This window comes from Limanda limanda, chromosome 17 (assembly GCF_963576545.1).
Source record: "Limanda limanda chromosome 17, fLimLim1.1, whole genome shotgun sequence".
Lineage (NCBI taxonomy): Eukaryota > Metazoa > Chordata > Actinopteri > Pleuronectiformes > Pleuronectidae > Limanda > Limanda limanda.
Window position 1 is genome coordinate 18154437 of NC_083652.1, and position 27927 is coordinate 18182363.

Consider the following 27927-nt stretch of genomic DNA (forward strand, 5'->3'; position numbering starts at 1 on the left):
AAACGTGCAGGAAGCTGCTCGGACGGTTCCGTCTCGACTCGTCACTCGGTCTCATCGCGTTAGCCGTCGATGTCGTTAAGACGACTTCACTATCACTACGAAAAATTTCTAATCGCACGTCACGTGAGATTGTAAAAAGAAAAGTTTTGAGATTTTATTTTTAAATGTCAGAATGAAGAAATGTATTGAGCTGTTTGGTTATAGATGTGCAATGAATTCCATGTGTCGGGTGAAAATTGCAGAGGAGGTCATCGGATGATCTGGTGAAACGTGGCAGCGTTTCTTAAGTAACGTGCAGGGACTTAAATTAAAGCTTCATGAAAAAAAAAAAAATGTCACTACTAGAACAAATAACACTGCTGCTTTTATCAGAGTTGTCTGCCTTTGTTTTTTTTTTTTACTGTGTGTCAAACTTAATGAACCTGTTCAGATGGCATTCTCCTCCTAAAGGACCCTGATTGAGCAACCCCCCCCCCCCCGTTGTGTCCGTGGCTGTGCAGGGTTGTACAGCTACAGGAAGGTTTTCTGTACAGGATTTCATGTACAGCTATAAAATCGGTTCTTTGAAAACTGTAAGTTCTACAAACACTGTACGGTTCTCGTCTTTCAATGACTCGACTCATGTTCGATTTCACCTGGGGAACAGCTATACTCCACCTGTAGTAGTTAGTCACCATCTAGACGATGTTAACCTCTGTTTAAAAACCAGCAGCCTGTGCTTCAGTTAAACTTGAACATTTATTTAAGGAAAATTATGTTTTATTTGACTACAGTATACATTTTTGCTTAATCTTGCACATTTGAAAAATGTAACTTAATGTTGAACTGTTCCGATGTGTATATAAATGTTAATTTTTTTTTTTTTTGTCTGTAAATGGGAAATGATGTAACTTGAGTTGTAGGTATGAGGTTTCATTTTGTAACTTAAAGCTGAGGCGATCAGAGGAACATATCACAGTCGTTTGCTGAAAAGCAGTTAAATTAAGACGCGGAGAAGCGGACGTGGAACTCATTCTGTCCTTTAAACGTGTAGATTTTAAAGATATTTTTACTTCATATTGATCATGCTTAGTGTAATTGAATGAAATGTTTATAATTACACTGTTTAATATGAAAATAAATGCAAATGAACTTCTAATTTTGTTGCTGATCGATCGTCTCTACATCTTAGCCAGGACTGAACCAAAGCTGCAAAACCCTACACAAATTAAACGCTGAACAATAAAAACATCATTCAAAACTCTGTTTTAAAGATGTATGGAATGCAGCACACACTACACGTTGAATTTCAAGCCTCCACTGTTCATTCTTCCATCACATGCACAGATAATTCCCAGCATCCTTCACTCTACAGCAGGGCTGCTGAGGCCTGCTGTAGTGTGCAGGACTAGTCAGGTAAGTTTCGATGATATTACTGGGGAAAATATATTAGCATGCATCTTATTCTACTGAACAATGCCACGTGCACTCTCTCATGTGTGGAGACATTTCACCCCATCCAATGTAGAAGGAAAGGCTGTGTACATTAGCAAATACTGTGCAAAGACCTATGTTAAGAATGACACAACGATGCAGAAGCATATAGTCAAGTGCCCAAAGTTTCCTCAGGGCTCAAATCAGCCTATGACAAAACAAAATGTTTATATTTATGTCAGTATATGACAAGGTAAATACAGTTAGTATAAAGTTCCCACAACATTTCCAGTTTATTCCCGTTAATTACCGTATATTCCCGTTAATTCCCATGGAAAGTTTCCAACTTTGAATATTCCCGGAATTTTGCAACCCTAGTGACAGCTGGTATAAATATTAGAACTTAGACACAAGATTATTTTCCCTCTTCCTTCTCCCATTAATCATTTAGAGCTGGAATTTTTAGTTTGCATTTAACAATGGATGTGAGTTCAATGAGTTTGTGGAAAAACCACATCAGACACAAATAATTATAAAGTATCTTAAGAACTTAAAGTGTATCTGTTGGCAGTTATGGCTTCATTGAGGAAAAAAAAAGGCAAAACATGTAGGAAGATAACATTTTTTTATTCACATTTCAGAATGCCTCTTAAGCTGCTGTGACAGTTTCAGCAGTCATGACAGCTCTGGGAATGGATGTGATACTAACTGGAAGAACGTTTTCCTCCTTGCAGGAGCACAGAGAGCTTTATCTGACGAAGGGGGCTGAATGTTTCATACTGGTCATCATAGTCACTTTTATTTAAAAAGCAATATATTTTCATACAGTGCGGATATCTGGAATTTGCCCTCTGGAGAATGCCCTCTGTTTAGGAAGGCCTGTCATCGAGCTGCGGGTGAGAACACTGCATTGCAAACATGTAACAGACCGAAACGTATTGGAGACACAAAATTCAACAAATGCGTAATAAATAATAAATAAATAAATAAAATCACATGCAGCACAAACACAAAACAACTAGATTCTAGAAACCAGGACGAGTTAGTTTGGGACCCACACCTCAGCCCTTCATGGAATCCCCCCCCCCCCCCTCTAAGGTTTTCACAGGATATCGAATAGAAGAATAAAAGCTATTGCTAGATCCCCCAAAAACCCAGCCAGAAGCCGACGCCTCGTCCGAACAAACACATGCACTCACTGTGAAACTCTTCTCCCAACACATCCATCCTTCTTCAAATGCTCTTGTGCTTCCCTCGTCTGTTTTGTTCACGCTGCGAGCCGACCCCGGGGAAACGAGTCGGGTCCGGGAGAAACATTCATCCATCGACGAGAGTCCAATCCAAACCAAATGTAAGAGAGAAACTCAGTGGGGGCGATTGTGCAGTTCCCTTTGTGTAAAAGGGGGTAAGTGCCTGTGGTAACTGGTCTGAGGAGGAAAGATATGTAGATCCAGGCACAAACAGGGCAGGAGAGGAGGATGTGTGTGTGTCTGTATGTGTGTGTGGGGGGTGCTACACTCCAACGGCGTTCCCGTTCGCTTGCGTCGGAGGCCGCGGGGGGAGCGGGCTGCGGGGGGGTCCGGCAGGTGGAGGGTGGGGGGCTCGAGGAGCCTCTGCTGAGTTCCCCCTCACACTGATGTGCTCCCATCCTCCCTGGAAACCAGAAACACAGAGAAGATGATGCTTCAACATCTGCATCACACAGAGGTTTCAGGAAGATGGATCCACTGAGCGGCCACGATATACAGGAGACATGTTTTAAATTAATTAAACTTGCAAACAGCTTAATTACTGTTGGTCTTTTATTTTATTTTATCTGGATTTTAATGATTAACATAATTAACATTAATTAACAAAACATATAGGCACTGCCATAAATTTTCGAGTCGATCCTACACCGACCTGTTGTTTTTAATACTTGCTGCACAAAACACGTATCAGTCCTCCGCTGAAAATAGTCCCTAACAAATGCACCATTCACTCCTGTTTGAGTGACTTTTAAGGAAGGAAATTACAGAGCTTCATCACAATATGTAACTTTACACTTTTGAACTGTATTTGTTGAAATTCAGCATATCTATAATTTCAGAATTAAGACAAGATGGTCTACCAAGCTTTATTTTAACTACAACATGAAAATATCATTTGACAAGGACACCTGTCTTTAAGAGATTAATAATCATGAGTGTGTGCAGATTTGAATAGAAGACCGGATCTATTGAATTTACATGTGCTTTCATAAGGGGACTGCTGAAATGGGAATTGGACGGGCTACATTTAATGCTGACACACTCACCCCGAGACCAAAGTCCCAGGACTGGCCCTTGGGTTGCACAGGTCCCACCCCCAGCCTGTGACACACAGCCCCCCCGGTCTCAGCAGGGAAACCAGGAACTGCGTCTGCTATGATCCACACCTGGAGAGAAACAAGAGCAAACGCCACCTAGTCATGGTTTCTTCTTCTTCTTCTTACTCCTCGTCTTCGATAGCCGAGGCGAGCGTCACCCTCCTCAGAGAGTGTCACTTCCTGTCTACGCCACAGTTCGGCAGGCTGGAGTGATACTGACCTGGTCCAGCGGTCCGACAGAAACCTTGGTGACGTTGTTGGAGATCAGCTCCCAGGCGGAGCCCTGAGGGTAGCTGGGCGTGAGGCCCTGTCTGTACCACAGGTTACCTGCAGGACAGCAACATGAGTTCCACACCATTTGAATTCACATTCTCCAATTCTCAAGCGTTTGGAAAAAATAAACTCCGCTCACTGTTCTCGTCCACAGCGAAGACAGAGGTCCGGCCCACCGACAGCTGCCTGAGGGTCTGCCTCAGAGGAGACGGGATGTGGTACCAGCATTCGCCTGTAGAGGGACGACAACGCTGGGTGTTGGGCTTCATTTGGATCATCACTGAGGAATTGTACTGACGCTCATTTGACTCAAAAACAAACCTTTACCGGACTTTTCTGTGGCTCACACAGTCACACTGAGCTGCACGTCCTGGACTCACCTGCAGGGTTCTGTGGGGACACGGAGCCTCGGTAGAACACGGCTCCGTCCTTGGCGATGGCCCACACCTGGTTGGCTCCCCCGATGGAGATGGACTTGAACGGCTGATCCGTGCCCACGTGAAGCCATGAGCTGCCCTGTGAGGTCACACACACTGGAGTTAATGAGCGAATGCAATTGTTGGTGGAGAGGAGGTGTGAGGTCCCTCTGATTGAGACGGATTCTACTCAGCTGACTCACCGCTGGGTTGGGGGGGCTGACTCCCAGCCTACACAGGACGTCCCCCTTGTCGCTGAGGGCCCAGACCGGGACCTCCTCCATCCGGCTCTGGGCCAGACACGGCATCAGAGAGATGTCGCTCAGTGGGATGGGGGGGACCTGCTGCCACGGACCCCTCAACGTGATCTTACACTTCCTGTGTGAAGGACAGAAAGGTGATCGTCCTGATCATAGATATATATAAAGACTAGATGTCTCGTTCGACTGAGCCGGACGTCACCACATGGAGGCCATCTTGCCAGAGGTTGCCCGCTCACCCAAAACATTGTGTTGGTAAATAACCATAACTTGCTCAATTTATAAAAAAAAAATATATATGGAATATTACAGTATTAACAGGAATTGTAAGATATAAGGACGATGAATACATGAATGAATGCAGGTTAAAAATATAAATATGAATACACTATAGGCGGGGTTATACAGTAGTAAAAAAAGTAACAGTAGTGCAAATGTACAAATGTTCAAATGATCAGTGGTTGGAGGAGGGTGTGTGGCAATAAGAAGTATATGAGTATTGTGCATATTAAAGTGAAAATGTAATAAATAAGATCTGAACAGTAAGAAATATATATGGAATATTACAGTGTAAATACTAGATGTCTCATTCGACGGAGCCGGACGTCCGCACATGGCGGCCATGATGTAGTTATGACACTGCATAAATTATTACATTTTTTAGAAAATAACATTATTATTCATAAGTATGCAGTGTCATATCTACATCTCTGACGTTTATAACAAACCAGACCATTTCAAAATCGGTTGAAAATTGAGCAAGTTATGGTTATACTACCAACACAATGTTATGGGTGAGTGAGCAACCTCTGGCAAGATGGCCGCCATGTGGTGACGTCCGGCTCAGTTGGCCGGCAACGCAGACGAGACATCTAGTCTTTATATATAAATCTATGGTCCTGATGGTGAAGAAAATTAAAAGCCACAGGAGTGTTCATGTGTGATCACCTCGTCCATCTCCTGCGCCGGACAAAGTCTTTCAGGGTTTTGTGGCCATGGAATGTTCTGCAGGACAAAGACACACGTTACATGGCTGCTTTCATTTTTGTCTTTCTCTGAGTCAACGTCCTGAGAAGTCACTCACACAGGGAAGTCTGCAGCATACTGCCACCCTTCTTTGTCTGTTCCCCCGGGGACGCTGCAGTCCACGGTCCACTCGGACACCTGAGACACGAGTCGATGGAGGAGAATTAGACGGTGATGTTAAAAAAAAAAGAAAGAAATGAAACGTGTGTGTGTGGGATTTAACGTTAGGAGGTGACCCACCCAGGACCACTCAGGGGAGGGAGGGTGTGTGCTGCCCTTGGTGCACTCCTTCAGCCCGGCTTCGTCACTCCACATGGGCCGGTCCGTGGGGAGGCCTCTGGAGAAACACGTTGAGCCAAAAAGGTTTTAGCGAGAGAGTCGGGACAACAGCCGTTAAGTGAGCGCTGACAGGGGAAAGGTTCCTACTTGTCTGTGTATCCGGCCATCGGGTTCCAGCGCTGGTTCTCATACACATGAACGCTCCTGGCGTCCGTCTGCTGCTGCGTCTGAGCAGCTTCTCCTGCCGGGGAACACAACAGGGACAGAGCAGTGATGAAGGCACGTGATTAGTTTCACATTAGTTTGCCTGAATGTGGATACGACTGGAACAGACGGCCGGTTTTAGAACCAAGCTCAAGCAGCTGCCCACGGAACAACAAGCAAGAAAAGAGTACATTGATTCTGTCTTGTGCATTTGTGAGTTAATTCGATTTTAAATGTGCCAGACGTTTGTAGTAAATATTCCTCTGGCTAATGATTTGTTTTATTTATAGACAATTCTACCAATTCCACATTATGGAATACACATTTAGCGTATAAATATCAATTTCCCCAACAAATTACTGGAACGTTAAACGACCCTTTAAAATTGCCTGTCTTTGAGAGAATATGAATTGTTTGTTGGAGCTATATAGTCAAACATAAGGACTTTTATTAAAGTTACTTTGTAATTTCTCAAGAAATCATATTTTTTACTTATTAATAAAAACATTTATTATATTTAACATTATTCAATACCTTCTTTTCAATTTATAACCTTGACCAATTATCAAAATGGCCCCAGATAAATATAAGTTTAATGGAATGTGTAATCAACCAATTAATGAAATATAGTAATTATAAATATATATGAGTCACATTCAAAGGACCCATTAAAGATTGATAAATATCAGTAAAAAAGGAAAAGAGCCTCCTTTTTATGGATGAAATGTGAATTCAATAATAGGGGAAATAAAGCATATACATATCTATCAGGCATCTACAGGGGCAGGTTTACCAGGGGTGGGCTGTTGCCCGTGGTTACCACTGTGGACCCAGGCGGTGCCGTCCCACCCGACGCCCCACACCAGCCCCAGACTGTTAGTCTCCACACAGCGCAGGTGACCCGGGACCTGCCGCCAGAACCTGCAGCACCGGAAGCATCACACGTCACCCACATGTTAACACTTCAACACCCGCAGAGGAGAAAGAGACAAGGAGCAGCTCAGATATCAACTACTTTCATCAGGCAGAGGCGGAGGGTTAGCATGTTAGTGATTGAACGAACAGCTGATGAGGAAACAAGGTCAAGGCGGCAAGAAAGAGGGCGTGAAAAGACAATATGGCGTCTGGTCTTGGGTGTGAGTCTCACATGAGGTCACAGGCCAGCGCGTTGGACGAGGCCTCCAGGGAGAAGGCCGGCTCGTGGACCATGATGTCCCCCTTGGAGGTGGTGGCCCACAGGGCGTGTCGGGACGGGGAACCTGTGATCCCACGGCACTCGCAGCAGCAGTCGGACAACAAGCTCAGCTGGAGAGAGACCAGGAAACACCAGGGAACGGGATCAGCAAGGATAGGAAACATCGACTGGAAAAATACAAGGTGAAAACGCTCAAATTTATCTGTTGAGTTTCTGTTTTCATCTCCGTCTGTTTGTGTGTTTGTTGTTTTGTTAACTGCTGGATGGATTATCATTAAACTTGGTGGAAGGATGTGGTTTGGGTCAGAGAAGAACCCATCACATTGTAGTTGTGGATTTTTTCCCCCACTTTCTTTAAAACTGTGAGATGTTTTTAAACATTTTTCATTAATTTCACTGAATATTTCATGAATATTTCACAGAGGCGTGTTAAGGGAACTGATATTTATGAGTGTGTGCAATTTGGTGCAGATCCAGGTAATAGTCCGGATCTAGTGAATCTATTGGTCTCATCGGGGACTTGTGGGCCTTGGGCGGACGTTAGCGCTCTACTGAGTGATGTTCAAGATGCTTCTGCTTTACCCAGTCGTTCATGTCCTTCTCAGATTGTGCTGCCAGAACCAGAGGCCACCTCAGCTTGGTCCTCTGGGCCGTGTACACAGCGAAGGCATAGTGGCTGTCCCTGAGCACCGGGACCAGAGCCGTGACTTCGCTTATGAACACGTGGAGGTACTGAAAATAAAAAGATACATGTCATGTGATAGTCGTCCGGTTGATGAAATCCAGGTGCTGACCACGATTTTGAAAGCAGAACCAACCTTTTTCTCGTCATAATGTGTGTAATAGACAAAGAAAATGCTGTCCTTCCTGCCGTCACATTTGGTGGACTGCTCCAGGGCGACGCCCACGTCCACCCAGCGCTGCGGCTTCCAGTCTCGCCACCAGCGCAGCGCACCTTTACGCACCCACACCGACTGGAAAGAGGCGGGACAAAGACGGGAGCTCGTGTGATTCAATGTGACAGGAGAGGAGACGAGTTCAAATGAAGACAGAAAGCTGCTGAACCCGTCTCACGCTGCTTCTCTCCAGCGGCTTCTTGCTGATCTCCTCTCTGTGCTGCTGCTGCTGCTGCTGCTGCTCGCTCCAAGCTGCTGACTGAACTGGAGTCAGCGACAGAGAGCTGCTGAGAGGACCTGACACACACACACACAGGTCAGACATTTACACACACACACACAGAGGTGACACGCACATCTATATATACACATGGAACACAAACAAATAGTGTACAACAATCAAATAACACATTTAAATTGTACAAACCAAAATCAGCACCCAAATGAATGTCATTTTTATATTATTTGAAATATTGTTCTTAAATTCCCACTGAAAGTATAATAATCAGTGCACACTGGTTTTAAATATACCTGTGGTACTAAGCCAGCTGCATTTCGGTATTAAAAATCTTTTTTTTTATTGGTCTTTTGTAATATTCTAATTTTCTGAGATAGAGAATTTGGGGTTTTCATTAGCTGTAAGCCATAATCATCAAAATTAAAAGAAATAAACACATGAAATATTTCACTCTGTATGTAATCAATCTATATAATATATGAGTTTCACTTTCTGAATTGAATTATCGAAATAAATGAACTTTTCCATGATATTCTAATTTATTGAGATGCACCTGTATATACACGTGCAACAAGTGGAACACAAACAGACGCACAGTGTACAACATTCAAATAACACGTTTAAATTGTACAGATATAAATCATTGTGTATTATTTGAAATATTGTTCTTAAATTCCCACTGAAAATATAAAAATCAGTGCACACTGGTTTCCAATATACCTGTGGGACTGAGCCAGCTGATGTTTGAACTGGCCTCCACCTCGCAGCCCCCCCCGGAGATCCAGGCCCACACGGGTCCGTCCTCCTCTGCGACCCCCTGCTGAGGCTCCAGAGTCCCCAGCGAGTAGGTGGCAGCAGCACCGCCGTCCGCCAATGAGCCCCCCCGCTCCTGTGCACTCCGAGCCTCCAGGTCCACATTCATCCAGGGGACGTCATGACCCGCGACCTCAGGGGTCAAGAGTACCGGCGCCGTGGGCGTGTCCTCCACCTCCTCCTGCGGTGTCTCGGTGACGGTCGGCTGCGATGAGGAGGTTCTGTCCCGGTCCGACACCAGGCTGTTGATGAAGCTGTCGCTGGCGGGGATGAAGGGTTTGGGGGCTTCCTGTTGGGGGGCTGCAGGAGCGCCCTCTGCCTCCGGGGGGGCTGCTCCTCCTCCTGGAGGGACGACTGCTGCCTCCGGGCCCGGGGTTTCATGAGTGTGGCTCTGCGGGTCAGGAGGACCCAGCTCCGAGTCCGAGTCGGTGCAGCTCAGCACGGAGCCTTGTGAGGCCTCGGTCAGCTGACCACTGAACACACAGTCGTCTCTGTTCAGCAGCAGAGGAATACAGGTCGTTACAATCATAGATATCATTTTATACAATAATATTGTCTTTTGCACACTCTGTCTACATATTCTTACACTCATAGTATATTATATTATCTATTGTATAGTCAAATACTTATATTTATACCTCTACTATATATCATATCATATTATATCATACTCTCTGTATATTCTTTGTATATATAAGTCTATTTACACATGTGTACATGTTATTATTATTATTATATTTACTATTATTATTATATATACTGTTGCTGCCATTATAACTATATACTGCTATTATATTGGTATAATTACTATCATATATAAATATATATTATGTTATATTATATACTATATATACTGTACTATTTTTATATACTGTCTAACAATAACATTACCATCATATCATCAGTACTATTATCATCATCTTGCCACTGCACCTTATCTACCTATTTATCTTGTGTTTCTGGTTTTATTCTTATTCTATTGTATTGTGTTTTATTGTATTCAAATATACCGGCTGCTATGACGACTTAATTTCCCTTCGGGGATGAATAAAGTAATCTATCTATCTATCTATCTATCTATCTATCTATCTATCTATCTATCTATCTATCTATCTATCTATCTATCTATCTATCTATCTATCTATCTGATATATATAAAGACTAGATGTATCGTCTGCTTTGCCGGCCAACGGAGCTGGACGTCACCACATGGCGGCCATCTTGCTAGGGGGCAGCTCGCTCACCCATAACATTGAGCAAGTTATGGTTATTTACCACTACCAACTCAATGTTATGGGTGAGCGATCAACCTCTGGCAAGATGGCCGCCATGTGGTGACGTCCGGCTCCGTCGAACGAGACATCCAGTCTTTACACTGTAATATTCCATATATATTTCTTACTGTTCAGATCTTATTTATTACATTTTCACTTTAATATGCACAATACTCATATACTTCTTATTGCCACACACTGCCACTCACCCTCCTCCAACCACTGATCATTTGAACATATGACATTTGCACTACTGTTACTTTTTTTTACTACTGTATAACCCCGCCTATAGTGTATTCATATTTATATATATTTATATTTTTATCCTGCTCATAGTGTATTAACCGTCCTTATATCCTACAATTCCTGTTAATACTGTAATATTCCATATATATTTCTACTGTACAGATCTTATTTATTTACATTTTCACTTTAATATGCACAATACTCTGCACTTTTACTGCCTTTTTTTGCACTTCTGGTTAGACGCTAAACTGCATTTCGTTGTATATGTACTTGTACTGTGCAATGACAATAAAGTTGAGTCTAATCTAATCTAATCTAATATATATCTATGCTTACAATAGGCACAAACAAACACAATTATTCACACACACCTGGCTGGAACGACCTTTTTACTGTTGCCCCATTGGCCTGAAACAGGAATCCAGCCGCTGCCGCTCGGCTCCGACGGGCTGACACCGATTCTGAAGTACAGGCCCCGGTCCTCACCCACCGCCCACACCTGCCAGACAAGGGGGGGGGGGGAGAGAGGAAAACAACAATGACACACACACACCAACACTCGAGGCGCCATGTTACACAAGCTCACTCGCATGGGAGATTTTTAGTAAGAGTAGATAAACTTCAAAATAAAATAAAATAAAACTTGATTCGCTGTTCAAAGAGGCCTCCGGGGGGGCGGGGGGGGTTAGTAGGACACAGTGACTGTTACTTTATAAGGACATATAATGTAACACTGGCACCTGCCGCCTCACACAAGCCATATCCATAACTGCAGCCCCTGGAATATGAAAGATGGGATATGATGACGACAGCTTGGCCGGCTTCTAATTAGGGAGTCTCCCCTAGGTCAGTGGGAATAGAGTCTGTGGGATATATAAGGCCGGGCCGGAGGTGGTGCCGCTGCCGGGACATCGGCTGGAACGACCCCCCCCCCCCCCCGCGCTCGTGTTACAGGGCAGCCGCCAGAGGGGAGGGGGGGGGGGGGGGCGACGACTTAGAGGCCAGAGGCAGAAGGAGCTGGGGGGTGGGGGTGAGAGTCAGAAAGGGGCGGAGGTGTGAGATGTGGGTTTGCAGTGCCAGCAAAGTCCTCAGCACTGAGGCCTCTCTGCCCCCCCCACCCAAGCCTGATCTGGTTTGTCCTGAAACCAGATCCAACGACAGAGGGGGGGAAGAGGATCTGACCGAAGGGTGGGAGGGGGGGGGGTGGGGGCAGAAAGAAGCTGGCTGTAGCGAGACTGGAGGGAGTCACAGAGTCTGAAGGAAGTAAATACTGAATAATTAAGTATCAGAAAACACAAAACAAATAAAACATCTACACATCTACACATCTACACACAGGGTTTCAATTCGTTCTGCAACTGAAGACGTTTCTCATCTCATCCATATTTCATGGGAATCGGTTCAGTAGTTTTTGTGTAATCCTGCTAATTAACAGACAAAAGGGACAGACCACACAACAACTAACTAAACACTGAACAGTGTAAAAGTCTTGAAGAAAAACAATCTACACCATTTAATTTGTTTTTTTTGTGCAACAGAATTTGTTTTTTACCTGATCGTTGAGTCCGACGTCCACCATCATCATCTCCCCCCCGATGCTGATCCAGCCGGAGCCACAGGCGTTGTGAGAGTTCACACCACGCCGGAACCACACCTTGACACACACACACACACACACAGTTGAATACACATCTGAACGGCAGCTGTACGGCTACACCTGAGGGTCGCTGATTCACCTTGAAATCCTTGGTGACCACCCAGACCACACTGACTCCAACCGCCACATGAAGCGCTTCCACCTCCTTCACCGGTGAGTCCACCTCCACCCACGATGTGCCTGAAGGAAAACACCACAAGGACCTCATGTGAGCAAACCCTCATCATTCAATCTGATAATCTCAAGTTCAGGAAACTAAAGCCAGCATTGGGGTAAATGTGAGCTGTGCTGAATGCTGACCAGTGGGACTGTCCAGGCTCAGGCCCGTACGGACCAGCAGGTTTCCATCCCAGAGTAAAGCCCAGAGCAGGTCTCCAGGTCCGGCTGATAACTGAGCCACCTCCTTGGGCACCTCCACCTCCTCCCAGCTGGAGCCCTCCGGCGCCCGGGGGTGGATGCCCTCCCGGAACCACACCTGCACGGGACGAGGGGTCACAGGGTCAGACTCACATGGATTTAAAGTTGTGTTGTGAAAAACGTGCACTGGACACAATGTTCATTAAACAGGACGACATATAAAGATATATATTTAGATATATATATTTTATTTTCTATTTTAAATGTTTGACATTCTATTTTATTGATATTATATGATATATTTTATTCTATCTTATACTATTTCTATTTTTAATTTATTTTTTGGTTAAAATGACTGAGCATTGCTTAAAGAGAGCCTGTGACCCAAGTATTTCATTGCCAGCGACTGCTTCATGTTATTTCTGTGCATTTGACAATAAAATTCTTGAATCATAAGACCCTCAGTGTAGTCGACTCTGAAAGTCACATGAAGTCATGCTGCCCCCTTGTGGTCACAAATTAGAAGTGGGCTTCACTCACACCAGGTTTGTTATTACAGTACCTGACAGTGTTATATATTAACTGTGCTTGTCATCATGACAAGAAATTAAAAGTACTTTTTAAAATAAACACCACTGGGGTATTTTCGTTCATAATATAAAAGTGTTACGTTTACAACAGAATTATGCAGAGAGGTTGTCACACGAGAATAAAGCCAACAGTAGATAGATAGATAGATAGATAGATAGATAGATAGATAGATAGATAGATAGATAGATAGATAGATAGATAGATAGATAGATAGATAGATAGATAGATAGATAGATAGATAGATAGATAGATAGATAGATAGATAGATAGATAGATAGATAGATAGATAGATAGAGAGAGAAAGAGAGAGATAGATAGATAGATAGATAGATAGATAGATAGATAGATAGATAGATAGATAGATAGATAGATAGATAGATAGATAGATAGATAGATAGATAGATAGATAGATAGATAGATAGATAGATAGATAGATAGATAGATAGATAGATAGATAGGTAGAAAGAATAAAAACAGAAACACAAGATAAATAGGTCGATAAGGTGCAGTGGCAAGATGATGGTAATAGTACTGATGATATGATGGTAATGTTGTTGTTAGACAGTATATAAAAATAGTACAGTATATAAAGTATATAATATAACATAATATATATTTATATATGATATTAATTATACCAATATAATAGCAGTATATAGTAATAATGGCAGCAACAGTATATATAATAATAATAGTAAGTACAAGTGTATCAAAGAAAAAATGTGGAATATGGCCAAAATGGCCACTAAATGCAATATAGCAGGCTTCCTGTTGTGTTTTTCCAATTGCACCCAGAGACTTTTTTGTTTGTCTGGTCATGATACACCTGTATATCGATTTTTGTGAAGATAGGTCAATGGGAACACCTTCCGGGGGTCTCGGGATGTCTCGGGGGGCACCGTTGAGCCATTTTGCGACGCCCATTGAAAATTCCTTCAGAATACGTAAATTTTCACCACTTTCTAACTTTCTGCAAATTTTGGTAAGAAGTTGAGCATGTTAAAGCCCTCAAAAAGCCAATTCATTTGCCTGAATAATAATAATAATAATAATAATAATAATGACACTCGTCTAAATTTTAAGTTGATCCGATGAAAGCTCTACGACAAGTACATCAAAGTAAAAACGTGGAATATCGCCAAAATGGCGACTAAATCCAAAATGGCGGACTTCCTGTTGCTTTTTTCATAATGCTCCTTGAGGCTTTTTTGTATGATTAGTCACGATACACCTTTTCCCCGATTTTGGTGAAGATCGGCCATGGGGAAACCTAGGGGCTGCGTTCCAGGTGGCGCTGTTGAGCCATTTTGCCACGCCCATTTCCAAATACTCCAGAATATGTAATTTTCCACCACATTCTAATTTACTGAAAAGTTTAGCAACTTTTTGAGCATGGGAAAGCCCTCAAAAAGCCAATTCATTTGGATGAATAATAATAATAATAATAATTAAAGCCCTCAAAAAGCCATTTCATTTGCCTGAATAATAATAATAATAATAATAATAATAATAAATATAATAGTAAATATAATAATAATGAAAATAAAATTTTTAGGGCTGCAAAGCAGCACTGGGTGGGCCCGAGCACATCCATTTTGAAGCGTTGCATGCTTTTTGTCTGAAAAAACAAAAATAACCAGTTCTGAGAGAGAGAGAGACGTAACCTTTGCAAGACATAAAGTTTCCTTTGATCTAGGAAGACTGAAATCAAAGGATTCATGGTCCATGTATGTCCGCGTTACAGAACATCGTGTTTTAATGGCGTGTAATCAAACTTTGACGCCACGCCACGGTCACACCGTGTGATTAAAAAAAAATCTGTCAGTCAGTTTTTATCTCCATCTTGTCGTGATGACACTCATCTCAATTTGAAGTTGATCCGATGAAAACCCTGGTACAAGTGTATCAAAGAAAAAATGTGGAATATGGCCAAAATGGCCACTAAATGCAAAATAGCAGGCTTCCTGTTGTGTTTTTCCAATTGCACCAAGAGACTTTTTTGTTTGTCTGGTCATGATACACCTGTATATCGATTTTTGTGAAGATAGGTCAATGGGAACACCTTCCGGGGGTCTCGGGGGGTCTCGGGGGGCACCGTTGAGCCATTTTGCGACGCCCATTGAAAATTCCTTCAGAATATGTAAATTTTCACCACTTTCTAACTTTCTGCAAATTTTGGTAAGAAGTTGAGCATGTTAAAGCCCTCAAAAAGCCAATTCATTTGCCTGAATAATAATAATAATAATAATAATAATAATAATAATAATCCTTACAATTTCAATAGGGTCTCACCAGACACCTTTGATGTCTGTGCTCGGGCCCTAAATATAATAATAATAATAATAATAACATGTACACATGTATATGCAAAGAGTATGATATGAACAGATATGATATACAGTAGAGCTATAAGAATATTCTAAAGAACCACAAAGCAGCATTTTATCCTTACTTAAGTATATAACAGACAACAGAGGGAATAACTTGTGTTGGAGCAGTGAACTGACCTGTCCTTGTTGGGACACGCCCCAGAGGTAGGGATACCTTCCTGACTGGTCGCTCATCTCCCAGCCGCCGCAGCTGATGTCACACAGCGGCAGCGGAGGTTTCTTGGGATGGTCCAGTGGGATCTACAAAGCAGAATCTCAGTCACACATGTGACCTCACCTACTTCACACTGAGCGTTCAACTGTGACCCCCCCAAAGGATCTCACAGATATAAAGACAGTGTCCAAACCTTTGCCCAGCTGCCTTGTGCGATGTATCTCCTGTAGCGGATCCAACGCCGGCGCCGAACACAGGAATTCCACTTCTTGTCCGGGGAGAAGTTGGCCGGGAAATCCACCGAATACTCCCAGCCCTGCAGAGAGGAAGACCTCATGAGAACGATAGAGAGGCGACTGAAAATAAAAGAGAAGGCCATGTGTTCTTTCTCACCCCGGTCTGGCTGGGATCCCCTCCACAGGTCTGATCCACATACCAGTCCCCCTCCCACTCCCAGCTGCGGGAGGGCAACTGGAAGCTCTGGAGCGGCTGGGGATTCATCCCGGTCACGTCGCTCCACGGCCAGCGGTCGGTGGGCAGCAGCGTGTCGGTGAAGCCGTCCACCGGGTTCCACCTCTGACAACACACACATTCAACCCCGCTGCTCTAAGGAACGATGCAGGAAATCCTTCCTCCCAACCGCAATAAGACTGTACAACTCATCTACCTCTGTCAGAGCCACCATCACAGAGCTGCACTAAATATACCTTTCTCCTTGCACTGTGTACCCTGTGCAACACTCCGCTTAACACATGTAATATGTGTTAATATAAATCATATTGATATTATATATCATTCTATACAATAATATTGTCTTTTGCACACTCTGTCTACATATTCTTACACTCATAGTATATTATATTATCTATGGTATAGTCAAATTTATAATTTATACCTCTACTATATATCATATCATATTATATCATACTCTTTGTATATTCTTTGTATATATAAGTCTATATAAACATATTTATACATGTGTACATGTTATTATATTTACTATTATTATATATACTGTTGCTGCCATTATTACTATATACTGCTATTATATTGGTATAATTACTATCATATATAAATATATATTATGTTATATTATATACTATATATACTGTACTATTTTTATATACTGTCTAACAATAACATTACCATCATATCATCAGTACTATTACCATCATCTTGCCACTGCACCTTATCTACCTATTTATCTTGTGTTTCTGTTTTTATTCTTTCTACCTCAATATTTTTTATTTTATTCTATTGTATTGTATTTGATTGTATTCAAATATACCGGCTGCTATGACGACTTAATTTCCCTTCGGGGATGAATAAAGTAATCAATCAATCTATCTATCTATCTATCTATCTATCTATCTATCTATCTATCTATCTATCTATCTATCTATCTATCTATCTATCTATCTATCTATCTATCTATCTATCTATCTATCTATCTATCTATCTATCTATCTATCTATCTATCTATCTATCTATCTATCTATCTATCTATCTATCTATCTATCTATCTATCTGATCTGTGCAGCAGCAGAGAGGCGGGGCGCACCTGGTTCTCGTAGGTCTCCTCCCGGTAGCGGATGGACGTCTCACTGGGCATCATGTTGAGGTAGACGCGGTGGTCACAGCCGACGCCCCAGCAGCGGCCCTTCCCTGCGGTCACACGCTTCAGCTCCAGCAGCATGTCGTCTGCACGCTCCCAGCGCTGGCCGGCCGTGGAGAGGCTGTAGACCCGGCCGTACACGTCCACGGCCCACAGCAGCGTGAGGGCCATGATGGACCCTGAACACAGACCAGCAGAGACTTCACTTCCTCTTCCAAGCTGCAGTCTGCTCTTTGTTTTATGACTGTGTGTACTTTGGCCTTATTGATAATCTGAGAAAGTACGATGACCATAAGTAAACATGAGCTGGGACTGTTATTTTAACCCATACTGCACAAACACCTATCAACTACACACATCATACACACTCTGTAAAGTATTTAAATTAAAGTCAGGCAAACTATCCACTCTCTGATATAGCTGAAAGGAATAATTCTATGAACAAATTAGGATCCTACCCCCTGAAAATACTTATTTTCATTCAAAAAGTCAAGCTCCTCATCTAGATCTAAACAAAATGTCATCTGTTCAAAGATATTAGCGCTCTGCATATGCATATGAATTCTTCCATAAAGATCTCTATCATTTCTTGAGAAAATCTCTTCTTTAAAGAGAATGAAAATACATTCTTGAATATGACCTTGATTCTGATCTGCACCAAAATATAATGAAAACATCACATCCTTCCAACAAGTTTTCTGTCCAATAGGTTTTGTGTGATCACACTAACTAACAGACAAACAAACAAACATGGATGAAAACACAAACTCCTTGTTGGAAGTAATAAGAGCCAAAATGTGTGAGAGTAATACAATAATGATTTTTCAGTGATAACTCTGAAATCTCAGCTTTGAACTACAGAATTTTAATAAGTCAGAATTTATTCTTAATACTTTACTTTGACTTTATCCTCAAACTTCTCACATGAACCTCAGACTTCATATGGAGGCAAATATGTGCCAGTGTGTGTCTTGCCTCAAAAGGTAGAAGGGAGACTTCCTCATATGGGATTAAAAACAAAAAGTTATAAATTATAAATTATAGATAGGGAAAACACTTATGAATTTAACTTTCTTTTAAAAGAATAAAATACTACAAATAGAAAGTAAAAAAAAATCTGACTTTATCTGACACCTGACATTTAGTTTTCAAGTGACCCAAAACACTAGCTAGTGGAGTTTTACTGTGAAATCGCTGACCGGAAGTCCTGTTTTTATTCCCACTGAGCCGCTTGACCCTTGTAACGACTGATACTAATCCTCCACACATCGACTGTCAGTGGAAAAGACTGAAAAACACCTCAGTTGGTTTTGTCCCTGAGAAGAAATGTGGGTTCAGACTGAGTGAAGCTGCATCAGGAGACTAATGGAACAGATACATGTTCAGTGACACACACACACACACACACACACACACACACACACACACACACACACACAGACACAGACACAGACACAGACACACACACACACACACACACACACACACACACACACACACACACACACACACACACACACACACACACACACAGACACGCACAGAGACACACACACCTGAATATTGGTATCCGATCCGCGGTTGTCAAGGGAATATCAGCAGACGCGTCATGACATCAGGTGTAACAGCAGACAGGTAGCTGCCATCAGACCCACGCTGGGACACACAAACACACAAACACACACAAACACACAAACACACACACACACGCACACATACACACACAAACACACACATATAAGAAGGAGGTTAAATATGTGGCAACACACACACACACATATACACACGGATTCCAATGTGCCTATAAGCTGTTTACATCTCCCTGGCGCACGTCACTCAAACCTCACGCACGTTCATATTCATATTCATATTCATATCACTCACCTACGTGCGCGGCCCTGTTACGCGCAGCAGCTTAGCAGCGGTGCAGTGGAGAAGCGTCATTCCTGCTCAAACCCGCAGCGGCGTTCGATTCCCACGACTCCCAGCACGGAACCAGTGGAATGCGACCGTCCGGCTCCCACTGTCCACAACAGGAAATGGAGGAAGCGTCCCTCTGATTGGCTGGAGGAGACTTCTCTTGTTTCCCTATTGGTCGAACACAGGAGCTGCTGATATGTTTTTTTTTTTGCAGCGGGCCGCAGCTGATTGACGCGCACGTTTTAATAATTCATCCGGCGCTGGATGAATTATTGAGACGCACGGTTTGGTTTTACGTGTTTGGACACGCTTTGAAATATTATATACTACAAACAGGATTAAAAACAAAGACACGTTCAAGGACAACGGGACATATGAGGTGTGGGGATAATCTGCACGGACAAGAAGATCTGGATTTAATCCAAAACCATATTCAAACTCAATAGTTGAATATCCACAGAAAATAAAGATACAAACTTTGTGTAACACTTCCTCTACAATAATGCCATACTTTTATGTTTCCTATCATTTTATTAGGTACGGACGAGCCTGAAGGACACAGCTGTGCTGACCGTGTTCTGTCTCTTATGGCAAAGAAGAAAAATAAAACACTGGGTTCTTATCTAAAGTATATCAAATCAGGAAGCAAAAGATAAACATTGTTCTAATAAGTGTTCATTTGAATATATAATATATAATGAATATAGAAATAACTATTTTATCCATAACACTTAGCAATGAGTGCCAACTCTAAACAATTGAAGGCCTACTTTAGTTAGGGAGTAAAACACAAAGTGTTGTGCAGATGAAGCTGGGGCATGTCGCCTCATGTTGATAATAATAAATTATGCAAGTTATTTGAGCTATGTGTCTGTCTAATCTTTTTACTTTGTTGCAATCATTTTACTTTAATGCTCGATTATAGGCAACATCTTTGTGTCGGGCTGAGCGCTAAAGCATGTGAAATGTATTTGAAATAGGATTTCTGCTCCCTGCTGGCACTCAAAATGCAGCCCATGGTACATCTCACTGGTCTATATAGGCCTACTGCTTATAATAATCAGCTACCTCTATTTTTGTGACGGTGTCATGACGTCATACAAAATTGCCCCACCAGACATTTCAGGCTAAAATCGCCACTGGGATCAATGGACAATAACATGTTTCACATCCTGTCGACAAAGTTTCTAAGTACAGTCAAGTTTTAAATCTATCATCATCATCTGGGTCAAGATGCTTTCATCATGTTTTAAAGGTCCAGTGTGTAAGATTTAGGGGAATGGGATCTACTGGCAGAAAAATAATCTTACTGATGTTTTCACTTGTGTGTGTCATCTAGATTGAATGTTTACCTTTATATTTAAATACTTTATAATTACATGTGGAGCGAGTCTTCTCCACGGAGGCCGCCATGCTATTTACAGTAGCCCAGACTGGACAAACTAAACACCTTTTGACTTTTTTTGACAAATGAAAGCTACCACAGGTTCTCTGTCATGTTTGGGAGGGGAGGGTGAGGTGAGGTGTATTCACCTGCAACATACCACTCTGCCACTAGATGTCACTAAACTCTACACACTGAACCATTCATAAACTTAAAGTGTTTTTAAATGACGCTATATGAGAATATTACTTTGGAGAAACGTTTGTGGCTGCAGGAGTCAACACTTTCAAATTCCCAAGAAATAACATCTATACATTTATTTGCCAGATTATGTTGGAATTATCAAATGGTAGGTTTAACTTCACACACTATGGAGACATCCAGTAGGTATAGTTGTCTTAATGTTAGACATTAATACTTATTGGGGGATTTTCCATGTTTTTTAATCTATGTTGTGTTGTTTTTTTATCTTAACCATGAGTTTTATATATTTAAGTAAGCGTCATAATCAATCAGTAATTCACATCGCTTTAGAACAAGCTGTGAGTGATTGAGCAGCGAGGACGTTATCTATTTGTTTGTTTGTTTCATATTCTGACCTCACAGGAGTTTAATTTGTTCCTGGGATAGCTCCTCCATCTTTGGGGGTCCCAGGTTCAGCACCTTGGACAGAGCCGTTGTCACCTCTGACCCAACAGCTTTAAACTACAAGGGTCACTTTGTTAAGCTACTAATCAACAACTGTAGGGTACAGACTACAGTGTGTTGTCTGTACGTGATGTACAATGACGTCTTCAGCCTCGGACGGTAATGTTAATAAATGTATTTTATATTTGACTGCTCTCTACGGAGGGAGGTTTCATTGTTTTTTATGTTACTTGCAATCTGTTCATTTGAAACTCATCACAGCCTGGTGCTGATCAGAGACCCGAGTTCCTGCTGGAATAAAAAGGAGAAAGAGGAAAAATGGCTCAAACATTCAAAGGGAAGAAATTTTTTTTCAAGAGTAATGTTCTAACTGTCAAATTAAAGAAAAAAGGGTCACTAAGTATTTTTTTATCAATTTTTTTAGTTGAGTTCACTTTATTTTGAATGTGTCTTTAAAACATTTAACATATATGTGTTTGTCTCGTCCATTTCCAAGAATAAAGGACGAGACAATGAGGAAATCTACTGTTTTGTTTTCCATGTTGACGTTTAACTTCTATATTCTAACATCAAATATAAAATGTTGATAAGCATATAAGTGGATTTTTCTCCTCACTTTGTATCACCTGCAGCCTCGTGCTTTGTTTGACTGTTCAATATTATGCAACCTCGAGTGTAGCCCACTTGTAACGACGAGGACCAATTATGTAAGTCCCAGTGTAAACAGGGCTGCCCTCGATCCACCGGAAACTGGGGACTGTTAACCCAACAAACTCCAGAGGCTGGAGGCTAGTGTCTGGATTCTTGTCTGTGGAGGAACCGGATTGTTTCTGAGAGGAGGCTCCAGACTCTGCAGTGCAGGAGCAGCAGCAGGAGGATCAGCTCCTGCAGCTCCACCAGCAACTCCTCCACCTCCTCCAGTCTGTACTTTCCCCGTCGTGTCTCTTTAAGAAGCCCGAGAGTGCGCAGAGGAAGCTCATCACATGATTCTTCTCTTGTGACAATCCAGACAGAAAGGAACGAGCCTCTCTTGACTTCCAGCGGAGTGGAAACCCGCCGCGATGACAAACGAAAACTGTAGTTCTGGCACCGAAGGACCAAGTGCGAGGAGGACATGGAGTTAAGTTAACCAGGACCCGCCGGACCCGCTCCACTCCCGTGTCTACACTGCGCGTTGGGGTGAATATTGTTGTGTGTGTGTGTGTGTGTGTGTGTGAGAGGGGGGGGGGGGGGGGGAGACAAAGTTGGCGCATGGAGAAGAACGAAGTTTCATTTTTACGCAGCGTCTTCTCTCTGTTGGATTTGGACCCGAAGCAGCCGGAGTTCCTCTCTGAGCCCCCCAGGGTCGCGGAGGAGTTCTGAAGTTCCAAGGGCCAAAGGACATAGGACATAGGACCGAGGACATAGGACAGAGGACAAGAGGACAGGGGACAGCACCTCGGCCGAGATGGTGGACAGCAAGCCGCTCCTCCAGGACAGACCTCCCGCCTACGTCGCCGGCCCGGGGTCCTACGAGTACGGCCCCCCCCCGCAGCAAGGCTATGGGGCCATCCCGCCTCCGGCCCCCCCACCGCCGTACCCCTACCCCAACGCCCAGGGTGAGTGTGTCCGTGTGTCCGTGCACGTTTAACCGCGCAAGTGAAGTGACTGCTCCACACTTCCGTCTCCGCCTGAATGAAAGTGTGTGACTCTGTGTGGTTTATCTCTATGATGTTCCATAATGAAACTTCGTATCTGAGACTTTTACGTTTTTACTGTGAAAAGCTCATTTCTGTTGTTTATCCGATGCAACGATGCGCATGCGCAATGTGCCAGCAGCTGTAAAAAAACTTTCAAATTCTTTATTCTTTATTATGCAAATTTGTTTTTAAAATTTCTTCTGATTTTACATTCTCTTTGCTAAAATTTATGCTAAATTATTTTTATAATTTTTTTATGATCATCACGTCACTGCGTGCATCTTAACCCATGTCACATGACCAAGGATACAAGCAGAAGTAATTGTACAGTATACATAAATGTGTCACCTATTTATATATCATAACAATCACATAGACATACATATTGATGCATTTCTACAAAAGAAACACATATTTTATATTTCAATTTATTGTTATTCTCTTGGACTGTATATATATTTCTATTCTTGGCTGGAGCGGGAGAGAAAAAACAGTTTCCCCAAATCCCCCTGAGGATCAATAAGATATTTCTGATTCTGATTCTGAACTCATCCAGCCCAGAGGCCTGTGTTTTTATAGGAAGCATCAGAATGTGAAAAGTGTTGACATGTTGGTTGTTGTAGCTTTTACACAGCCACCACTGTGGTGGGGCTACTGCAGCCTCGGGCCTTCTACTGTACATGTGTGCTGCATTTGAATCGGATCATCATCTGACTCTGAGCGCATAACAGAATCTATAAAACAATCACTGTCCTGAAACTAAATTCAGATGTTGCGCAATCACGTGTCATTTCCTGGTTTCGTGCGGGTTAGGAGTTTGAGGCGTCCATAAAAGGAAAAAGAAGTGGTAAACATTTCTGTGAAGGCCCGTTTGGTCTCAAAGTTCATTTTGTTGCGCACGTATCGACTCAAGTCTCTTTATCCCTGTGAATACTGCTCCCCTGAATATAACTCAAATACAAAGAGTGCATTGTCGGCCTCGGTGATGTGACATTTACATGCACCATCATATCGATCAGTTCCAGAACTGGCCGGGTGATAAAACAAAAGTTAGAATACAGGCTTGTTGTTGTGTGAGCACAGTGAGGAGGTGCAACACGGAATTGATCGACCTTGTAAAATGTTTTGCTGTTTGTCAAGTGTTTGTCATTTCCTGCACATAGAAAACATTTTATATCAACAATTTCGGAGCAAAGATCTGTCTTTAAACTTAAAATAAATAATGATGTGAAGGTTATTGTGAGTATTCTCGATCTCACCTGTGGGGAACATTTGAACCATTGACATAATCTTGGACCTTATCCTCCAGCCTCAGTTCCAGATGACTTCAAACTGGCCTAAGCTCAATTTAACTTGGTTTTAAAATGTCATGTGACACTTTGTCCTTTGTCTTCTCTGTCTGTGCTGCCAAACCTGTTTACAGCCAGAAAGTGTAGCCTCAGTAAATCTGTGCCACTGCTGAGTTTCATTTCACATTCACACAGATTGAGTAAGAGTAGGAATAAAAAAAAGGAAATCTAAACACAATTTGGGTAATTCTTCTATGAAGCAACCTTAAATAATTACACTACTTTTCCAAAACAACATGTGTCATCACCTTGTGTCGACCACAGGATACCCGTCGGCTCAGATGGGCCCGGCCGTATCCCAGCAGCCCTACACTGGGCCACGGCAGATGGCCCCAGCCGTATCCCAGCAGCCCTACACGGGGACATACACCATCATCCAGCCCTCTGTAGTGGTGGTGGGAGGCTGCCCTGCCTGCAGGTGAGGACACACCCACACACACCCACATACACACACACACACGTAACATATAACATAACGGAGGATATAACTATACCAATCATAGAGTTATTTTAGTTTCCCTACTGTACATACATCAGAAAACAGATTAGCACAGTTCATACACAAAGACGACACATGCCCTACTGGGCGGTGTGTTCACTGTCAGGCGTCCGGGACCAGGACAGTTCAGTTCATTGATGAAACTGATGGAAATGAGAGCGTTCACTGACGCCGAGGTCCCTCGATGAGCACGTGGATGAACACGAGTGTGCCGCTCTCGCTGCGACTAACCCAGTTTCAGCATGTGTGTCTTCACCTCTACACAACTGTTGTACAGGCAAATGCCGGCGAGTATCACTATCAGTTTGAGAAAATGAAGGTTTCACATTGGGCTCATTGTGCCCGAGTCAACATCCTGTCAGTCAGATGATTTCAGCCTCAAACATGTGACCCCACGGAGCTAAAGGTGGCTACAGGACACAATCCACACGGACACCAAATAGAAATCACATGCACTCTCGTCCACTGTTTGAAATTGTGTAATGAAATCTATAAATCCACTTCAGGAACTTAAGCAACCAGGTTGTGATGTCTTATTGTTTCACATCAGCTCTGCTGCAGGATTACTTCCTGTCATGTGGTGAATGAGTTAGAAAAATCCCAGCAGCTTTGTGACACTTTAATGCTGAATGTAAGTCAAAATTAACCACTTGTTATTATTCATTTCCTCATCTGGCTGTTTATCACGTAGTTTAAAGCACTTTGTATCAACTCTGTATTTGTAAAATAACTTTGTGGTAACAGTAGACACGCACCTCAGTTACTATATGCCAAACCTTCAGGAGTTACAGGAAGTTGGTACAGTGTTCGTCGGTATTTGCATCTCGGCAACTTCCTGGCACGAGTGTACAAAAAGTCGTGCAAATGCAAAAACGTTCTTGACGTGTGACAGCTGCACACGGTGAAGGAAGGAGGAAGTGTTCCCCAAAGTTCAGTAGCCTTTCATTGAACTTTACTGGACATGCTGGTCAGCGGGTTGCAGTCATGAGACCCTTCAAAATAAGTTACTTCATTCTTCATGGTATTTGTCACACAAGGCAAAAAAATACCACTGGACAGCTCGCCAGCGTATCATAGAGATAAACAAGCTTTCACACTCTAATTCACACCGACGGACAATTCTAGAGTCTTATGTTAACCTAACCTCAATCTGCATGTCTTTGGACTGAGGGAGGAAGCCGGAGAAAATGCACAGCTTCTTATACTTCCTCGTGTGTGTGTGTGTTGCAGAGTCGGTGTCCTGGAGGATGACTTCACCTGCCTGGGGATCATGTGTGCCATCTTCTTCTTCCCTCTGGGGATCCTCTTCTGCCTCGCGCTGCGTCAGAGGCGGTGTCCCAACTGTGGCACCACCTTCGGCTAAGAGGGACCAAACCGCAGCTCTCACACATGCTCGTGCTCCCCCTTGCACACACATACCCATATATATATACATTTATATATATATATAATCCAGCATATTTGTGTCTTCTTTTTGTTTATCCTTCTCAATATTGCACATTGCTGTCGCCATTATGTCGTGTAGAAGAAATCATCGAGATGTTGCCACAAACTTCAGAGTGAGTTTTTTTAATCAAAGGTTTTTGTAGAAATCAGTTTTCATCTGCTAGTTGAGGACGTGCTCTAGCGAATGTGAGCGTCCAGCTGTCGTCAGTGCCTTCACGACATGCAGAGGGAGCGTCACCGATTCCATCAGTCATGACTTCTTCTGTAGATTTAGCTCAGTGATCCAAGGATCCGAGCAGATTCCTTTGCGCTTTTGACAAGTCAGAATTAACGAGGCTAATGTCGTCTCTTTTTTTTTTTTAAGGTTTATTTCTTCGCTCTGGCACGCTGCTTATATATATCTTGTTTTGTTAACATTGGGCTTAGTAACTTAGGAACAGCACCCAGGTTGATCACCGATGTATTCGCTTTTTTTACAGGAAATGCAAATCTTTTTCATTTGGAAATTATTTCCTGTCTTCTTTATCTTGGCGGATTGCTGATTGTGACCTGGAGTAACACAAACAAAAGGAAATGTTGTGTAAAGATCCCTGAAGGTGAACTGTCCCGTCTGAATCAATGGACCCGTGTCGGAGGGAAAGGCCGCAGCATTCTGCCTCTTTTTTGTTGATATGATATATTTCTTTGGGGCCATATTTGCACTGACCGTTTTTTGTTTGATGATTATTCTGCTGGGTTGTGCGTTTTCCAGGGCCAATGCAGAACTCAGGTACACACAATCTGAAACGCCCTTGACAACCTCAATCACTGTTCGAACTTCTACCCACTTTCAGAGAAACTCTCGTGCCCCACGCGGACTCGCTCTCTCGTGAGCGGCGTTTCTCTCAAAGGAAGCATGCTGTCTCTCAATAACGTGCATAATCTCTAGACTTCTATCTTAGTTGTCTCCTCCGTGACAAGTCACCCTGCCCCGTTCTTCCCAGCCAGACAATCAAGAATGTCTCCGTGTGTCCCTGTATCTGCAGCGTCTCCCGTGTCCACGTCTTCCATCACAGCAGGAGGTTCTGTACCTGTCCACGGCAGAAGAGAGGAGATATATCTGGGCGGGAGGGATTTAAAAAAAAAAAAGAATAAAAGAATCTTGCTTTAAAAACCACACTACGCACGCTCTTATGATTAGGGTTCTTACTTTTTATATATCAGTTACTGTAATTAAAAAATGAATGCTACTTCACTTTTTTGACTTCTTGCTTGATTTGATATTACTTCTGTAAATTCAGAAAACATGTTAATGTTCATACAATGGAACGCATTACAACAACTACTAGAGAGGCTCATACCTCTGCCAAGCCCCAACA

At 42.7% G+C, this 27927-nt stretch overlaps 2 protein-coding genes across 4 annotated transcripts; one reads left to right on the forward strand and one right to left on the reverse strand.

The window, feature by feature from the left end:
* Positions 1 to 2505: 2505 nt before the first annotated feature.
* Positions 2506 to 19593, reverse strand: tecpr1b (tectonin beta-propeller repeat containing 1b). The gene is made up of 26 exons (XM_061089847.1): positions 19529 to 19593; positions 19201 to 19300; positions 17591 to 17823; positions 16423 to 16605; positions 16223 to 16345; positions 15993 to 16115; positions 12838 to 13012; positions 12617 to 12717; positions 12433 to 12534; positions 11252 to 11379; positions 9268 to 9851; positions 8488 to 8606; positions 8232 to 8387; positions 7996 to 8145; positions 7366 to 7523; positions 7012 to 7139; positions 6162 to 6255; positions 5976 to 6072; positions 5794 to 5873; positions 5658 to 5714; positions 4653 to 4827; positions 4414 to 4549; positions 4173 to 4265; positions 3981 to 4087; positions 3710 to 3829; positions 2506 to 3066 (listed from the first exon to the last, which is right to left on the reverse strand). Exons 3-26 carry the CDS (start codon positions 17813 to 17815, stop codon positions 2926 to 2928), a joined length of 3555 nt encoding a protein of 1184 aa, XP_060945830.1. The 5' UTR covers positions 17816 to 17823; positions 19201 to 19300; positions 19529 to 19593; the 3' UTR covers positions 2506 to 2925.
* Positions 19594 to 22357: 2764 nt separating this feature from the next.
* On the forward strand, positions 22358 to 27803 carry bri3 (brain protein I3). 3 transcript variants are annotated; one of them, XM_061089544.1, is made up of 5 exons: positions 22358 to 22516; positions 22606 to 22775; positions 22880 to 23194; positions 24889 to 25042; positions 26354 to 27803. In XM_061089544.1, the coding sequence occupies exons 3-5, from the start codon at positions 23044 to 23046 to the stop codon at positions 26484 to 26486; spliced, it is 438 nt and encodes a 145-aa protein (XP_060945527.1). In that variant the 5' UTR covers positions 22358 to 22516; positions 22606 to 22775; positions 22880 to 23043; the 3' UTR covers positions 26487 to 27803. The 3 variants fall into 3 exon arrangements, with proteins under 3 accessions (XP_060945527.1, XP_060945528.1, XP_060945529.1); XM_061089545.1 differs by lacking the exon at positions 22358 to 22516 and having other exon boundaries at positions 22523 to 22775; positions 22911 to 23194; XM_061089546.1 differs by lacking the exon at positions 22358 to 22516 and having other exon boundaries at positions 22523 to 22775; positions 22914 to 23194.
* The last annotated feature ends 124 nt before the right edge of the window (positions 27804 to 27927 follow it).